Source organism: Nicotiana attenuata, unplaced genomic scaffold (genome assembly GCF_001879085.1).
Source record: "Nicotiana attenuata strain UT unplaced genomic scaffold, NIATTr2, whole genome shotgun sequence".
Classification (NCBI taxonomy): Eukaryota; Viridiplantae; Streptophyta; class Magnoliopsida; order Solanales; family Solanaceae; genus Nicotiana; species Nicotiana attenuata.
Window position 1 is genome coordinate 1,722 of NW_017674218.1, and position 6,669 is coordinate 8,390.

Sequence of the window (6,669 nt, forward strand, 5' to 3'; positions counted from 1 at the left end):
GAAGTCATCCATGAAAACCTCCATTATCTTCTCTACCATATCTGTAATGATGGCCATCATGCACCTTTGGAATGTGGCGGGTGCGTTGCATAGGCCAAACGGCATTTGCCGAAAAGCGTAGATTCCATAAGGGCAGGTGAACGACGTTTTTTCTCTATCCTCCGTGGCAATAGAAATCTGATTGTACCCCGAGTACCCATCCAGAAAGCAAGAGTGAGACCTCCCTGCCAATCTATCTAGCATCTGATCGATGAATGGCAGTAGGAAATGGTCCTTCATGGTAGCCAAGTTCAACTTCCTGTAATCCATACAGATTCGCCAACCTGTGACTGTTCGTGTAGAGATCAACTCGTTCTTCTCATTTTTCACTACCGTCATACCTCCCTTTTTCGGTACACACTGCACTGGGCTAACCCAGTTGCTGTCAGAGATGGGGAACATGATTATCGCATCTAACCATTTAATCACTTTTTTTCACCACTTTTTTCATGTTGGGGTTCAGTCTTCTTTGATGTTCTCTGGACGGTTTGTGCCCATCTTCCGGTAGAATCTTATGCATACAGAAGGTCGGGATGATCCCCTTAATTTCTTCAATGGTCCACCCAATTACAGTCTTGCACTCTGTTAGTACCTGCAAAAATTGTTGTGCCTGCACAACTAACAAACTAGCTGAGATAATAACAGGTAAAGTTGAGTCTGGTCCTAAGAATGCATACCTGGATGGGATGGCAGTGGCTTTAGTTCCAACTTTGGTGGCTCTTCTATTGACGGCTTAGCTGGAGGAGTTTTTCTTTCCTCTAAGTGCAAAAGCTCAAATTCGAGCTCCCTTTTCCAAAAACCTTGGACTTCAAGAGCAAGTACCCACTTAGCCAACTCTTCTCCGTTAGCTTTATCTAAGTTCATGAGACAAGCTGCTAGAGGGTCTTTAATGTTCAGTGCCTCATCGTCCTCCTCCAAAACTACATCCACCGCATCTATCTGAGAGCAATTAGCAAATTACTTGGTCTCCTCATAGATTTCTGCACATTGAATGTTATCTCTTCATCGTTTAATCTCATCTTGAGCTGTCCAGTTTCACAATCAATTAAAGCTCTCCCAGTGGCCAAGAATGGTCTTCCTAAAATTATGGGAATTTCCTCGTCAACCCGACAATCAAGGATGACGAAATTTGCTGGGAACACAATCTTCCCAACCTGTACCAATACATCATCTAAATCCCAGAGGGCCCCTTCACTGTTCGATCAGCCAACTGTAGTAGCATAGACGTGGGTCTAGCTCTTCCAATGCCTAGCCTTTTATAGATAGCTAGGGGCATAAGGTTTGTGCTTGCTCCTAGATCACACGGTGCCTTAGCAAATTCAAAGTTGCCTATTGTGCATGGAATTGTGAAACTCCCTAGGTCAGATAGCTTCTCAGCTATGGGTCTCGTTACAACATCACTGCAAGTCTGAGTCAGTGTAACCGTGGCCAAGTCTTGAAAGTCGAACTTGTGGGACATCAAGTCCTTCATCATCTTCGCATAACCAGGCATCTCCTTTAAAGCATCAATCAATGGAATGTTTTCCTGAATTTGCTTCAACATCTCCAAGAATTTCTTGTACTGCTCATCTTTCTGATACTTGGCCAATCTCTGTGGAAATGGTGCTGGAGGTCTCTTCTTCCCTGTGATCTAATTTTTTTCTTGTTCGGGCACTGCTTCTACTTTCGGGTCCGGTGCAACCTCCGTCTCTTTCACAACTTCCTCTGCTTTGTTGGTGTTCTCGTGTGCCTGATGTACCGTCACCTCAGTTAACCTTGCTGAATTGTCTAGCTCAACAGGTACTGGCACCAGTGTCTCAGTCGGTCTGCTTTCGCGAGCAATTTCTTGCTCCAGATCTAAGTCTCTACCATTACGGAGACTCACTACCATCAGCTGTTTCGGGCCCTGATCTTTTGGATTAATTTGGGTGTCTGTAGGTAATGTCCCATGAGGACGATTATTAAGGGCCATGGAAATCTGTCCTAATTGGATCTCCATATTCTTTATCACTAACTCATGTGAATCTACTCTGTCGGCTAGTTTTCCAGTGGACCCAATCACTTGTTGCATCATTCCCTCAAGTTTAGCAAACCCATCTTTATGTCTCACAATTTGTTGTTGTGGAGGTTGTTGATAAGCCTGCGGCTGATTTTGTTGGTTGTACCCTTGTTGCCTTTGGTAAGGTACCATTTGCCCCTGAGGTCGCATAGACCCATGGTTAATGTTGTTATTGTACTACTACTGAGCTGGTCTATATTGTTGATTCTGCTAACCCCAATTCTGACCACCTGGTCTCGATCCCCCATAGTTGGACACATAATTCATATTCTCCTGATATTGTTGATTATCACCTTCAGCACTCCATGAGCAGACATATGGTTGATTAATGCATGACGTACATGGACCCCCATTAGTTGCATCAACTATGTGTACCTGCTGCTTCTGGCCTGATTCTTCAACCTTTTTGGTGAGGATGCTCATTTGTGTCAGTAGAGTGGCCATATTTTCAACCATGGAGTTAGCCGGGCCTAGAGCCACTGAGTGCACCACAGGAGTGATTGGAGCGTTTCTTGTTGTCCATCTTGAGTTTTGTGCCATCTTGTTGAGTAGGATCTTGCTCTCTCTGAATGTCTTGGTAAAAAATGCTCCACCTACTGAAACATCAACATTGGCTTTCAACGTATGTGCTAAACCCATGTAAAATCTCTGCCCCAACATCTGCTCTGGAATACCATGATGTGGACACGTAACCAGCAGACCCTTGAATCTCTCCCATGTTTCGTGTAGCGTCTCAGTTGGTTTCTGTCTGAAGTTCAATATCTCATCAATTTGCTGAGCAGCCTTGTTGGGTGGATGAAATTTTTTCAAATATTGCTTGACTAATTCCTCCCAAGTAGTGATGGAGTTGATGGGGAGAGAACTAAGCCAAGTCTGAGCTGCTCCTGTCACCGAGAATGGAAACAACAACAAACGTATTGCTTCCGGTGTCATGTTGTGTTGCCTCTGCATGGCACAGATTGACAGGAAATTCTTTAGATGCCGCTGAGGATCTTCAACGTATGACCCAGAAAATAGTCCCTTGTTCTGCAACAGATGTAGCATGTTATTTGTGATCTGGAACGAATCTGTTTGTATTTGAGGGACTACAATTGCAGTTGCTAAATTGTCAGCGGTGGGTTGTGCCCAGTCATATTGTGCTGCTTCTAGCACAAGATGTGCCATACCCTGATCGTTTGGGTCATTCACGTTGTCTCTGTTGTTTGGATTATCGTCTTCCATGTCTGGTTCAATGTTTTCGGTTGAGTTCTGTTGTCATTTGCCATTCCTATTTGCACGATTTAATGCCTTGAACACTTTCTCAGGATCTGATAATGCTTCGAACAATTCACCAGTTCTTGAGGAGTTTCTAGGCATGCACCTGTAACAACCACGACTACAAACGTTAGAATTTCAATGGTCAGTTTAAATTGAAGAAAATTGACTACACAAAGAATTTTTGCACTTCTTTTTAACTGCAATCAATAAACCGTTAATTCCCCGGCAATGGCGCCAAAATTTGATCACGCCCAACTATGCCTTATAAAAAGGACAAAGCGGTCGCTGCAAATATATTCTGGTTAACAAGTCCGGAGTCGAATCCCACAGGGAATTAACCTATCAATCACAGCTATTGGACTCACAGAAATTTACGTATTCAATCTTCAGAGATATTTGAGTAACAAATTTCGTGTTTATTAACTAAATATTATGTAATAAAAATGTAGTAATCAAGGACTAGCTATAAACGGTTTGTAAGCAAGAATGAGAATGGTCTAAGGTTCTGATTTCCCCTCTTGTCGGAATCTTTTCCGCTATGTTTGCTATAAATTTTCCTAAGGCTTCTCTATCGATCATGAGCACTCTGACTGTCGTAACTCTCTCCCGAGTAGTTACAATAATATTGTATACGGCTAAAATCGGAGAGTCCGATTTTATGATCATTATGACGCTCCATAGCCCGTCTCCAGAAGGCTCGAGGCACAGCTCGAGGTTCGACCCCGAAGGTTCCCTATGTTCGACCTCGGGGTAGTGCAAATCGGTGGCTATGGTGGACAAGCAAGAAATTTCCAAGGCACGTGGTTAGAGCTGACCAGGTCTACAAAAATAGTACAAGTCCGTACTGAGACATTTAATGGTTGTACCAGCCGCATATCTTTGCAATAAATGCACCTGTACTATGTTGGCTCCTATATAAAGGGGACCCTTATCATTTTGTAAGACACATGATATTCAATACAAGAACAAGAACATTCTCTGCTCTTCAACTTAACCATATTCTACTGTTGCTCCTTTGATTTTATTATTTATATTTATTGCGTTTTATTGATTGTTCTTCATTTATTACCCATCATTGATCATAAAGAGCCATCATCAAGGTCCTTAGAACTGTTAGTTCTTCGTCGACCACCCCCCGTCTGACACTTTAGCTCGTCCTCGAGGCCCAGCGTAGGACAGCACGAGAACCCGATTCATGGCCATTCGGTTTGCACAACGTACTGTCCTCAAGCTCTTATCTCATTTTCCTGACTCACACTTAGCATCTATCACCTAACAACTAGCATTAAAATAAATCACGTATTTTTAGAACCACAAAATCAAATTTAATTGTAATTACCATTTTCAAGGTAAATAGTTTGGCGCCCACCATTGGGTTAAAAATAATAGTGATTGTTTTCGTGTTGGTTTATTGAAAACACAAGTTATTCTTCACACTTTTTCTTGTCCAAGAATCTTTTATTTCATGTCAAAATGTCTAACTCAGTGAATGCACATGAAAACAACGGTCCTGAGAACCATAGAGATAATGGTGTAGCTGTTCCAGGCGCCGATGTACCAGTGCAAAACCCTGAGGACGCACCGGAACCAATCCCCGTGGATGTGGGCTCATGTAACGCCCAACACATCGATATAAGCTCCCACACTAATGGGAGTATACGCCAAGAGAACCAACAAGAAACTTAGAGAACCCCAGCTCGGGAGGAACGAGAGGTTAGCCTTTACGTCATTTTTGAGATATTGCAGGCGCAACAGCTGGCGATTGCTCAACCGCAAAGCCACCAAAAAACTCCAAGCACAGCAGCACCGAAAATGGCTCCTCAAGCCGAACAGGTACCGGAAAGATCGAGCAACAATGGGTCAGCAGCCGACCCCGCTATTATGAATATGCTCGAGGACCTCACAAAGAGCATTGAATTGGGCGAAAAGAAGATAGAAGCAATGACAAAAAGGTGGAGACCTACAATTCAAGGGTCGATCAGATCCCAAGCACACCCCCGATTTTGAAGGGTGTAGATTGAAATAAATTCGTACAAAAGCCATTCCCATCGAGTGCTGCTCCAAAGCCCATCCCGAAGAAATTCAGAATGCCCGATCTCTCGAAGTACAACAGAACCTCGGACCCCAACAAGTACATCACTACTTACACTTGTGCTGTAAAGGGAAATGACCTGAAGGACGACGAGATTGAATCCGTCCTGTTAAAAAAATTCGGAGAAACACTTTCAAAAGGGGCCATGATGTGGTATCACAACCTATCCCCGAATTCGATAGACTCATTTGCCATGCTGGCAGATTCTTTTATAAAGGCACAAGCCGGTGCCATCAAGGTTGCTACAAGGAAATTGGACGTATTCAAAATCAACAGAGAGAAAACGAGATGCTACGGGAGTTTGTATCTCGCTTTCAAATGGAGCGAACGGAATTACCACCAGTATTCGATGACTGGTGATAACTAGGGATTCTAGTTCATTTTATACTCCTTTTAACTTGAGTTTTGATAAAAAATGAATACAGATAGTCCCAAAGGGCTTACATGTTATACTTGTTTGCAGGGTTTGGTCAAGAAAGTGACAAGAGTCAAAAATCAGCTCAAAAAGGAGTGAAACATGCACAAGTACCAAGAACAAGTCAAAGCACATCTGCAACAGACCCACCGCGGCTGTAATCCATTTAGTGCGGCGGTGAGGAGATTCAGAGAAGTGCAATTTTGGAAGCTCATGCACTGCGGCCGCAAACCATTTTGTGCGGACCGCAGTAGCCTCACCGCAGTCGCAATCGATTTTATGCTGTCCGCGGAGCAGAGATTCAGAGAGCTGGGATTTCAATTGTTGGAAGCCACTGCGGCCGCAATCCATTTCATACGGACCGCAGTGAAGCCACCGCGGCCACGGTACATTTTGTGCGGACCGTGGTGGACAGAATCAGAGACCCAAAAAGTTAAGCCAAAAGCCTCACCGCGGCCGCGGTGCATTTTCCGCGATCCGCGGTACCTCCGCAGGGGTATTTTTGTCCAAAAAATTTGGCCTAGTATAAATACTTTATTTTCACATTTTTAGGGTATCTGTTGTAATCTAACTTTTAGCTGAGCACGCGAACGGCTGTTTTTGACTACTTTGAGTAATTTCATAGTTGATTTATCATTGAATCTTCATTTATTAGCTTGTAAACATATCATATGGGTTATTCTTCTTCGAATTATCTATTTTCTTTCATTATTATGAGTAGCTAGACCCATTAGTTAGGGTTGTGGCTCAACCCGTGTGAGTATTTGATGGGTCTTGTGTTTTAAGGCTTAGATGTTTATGGGTGGTTGATATTTGGACTGATTTGAG

At 43.3% G+C, this 6,669-nt stretch overlaps 1 protein-coding gene across 1 annotated transcript; it reads right to left on the minus strand.

The window, feature by feature from the left end:
* Nucleotides 1–232: 232 nt before the first annotated feature.
* LOC109218220 lies at nucleotides 233–3,298 on the minus strand. Its single transcript, XM_019382574.1, has 7 exons — nucleotides 3,167–3,298; nucleotides 2,969–3,103; nucleotides 2,531–2,821; nucleotides 1,721–2,215; nucleotides 840–978; nucleotides 632–702; nucleotides 233–298 (listed from the first exon to the last, which is right to left on the minus strand). The coding sequence occupies exons 1-7, from the start codon at nucleotides 3,296–3,298 to the stop codon at nucleotides 233–235; spliced, it is 1,329 nt and encodes a 442-aa protein (XP_019238119.1).
* Nucleotides 3,299–6,669: the final 3,371 nt, after the last annotated feature.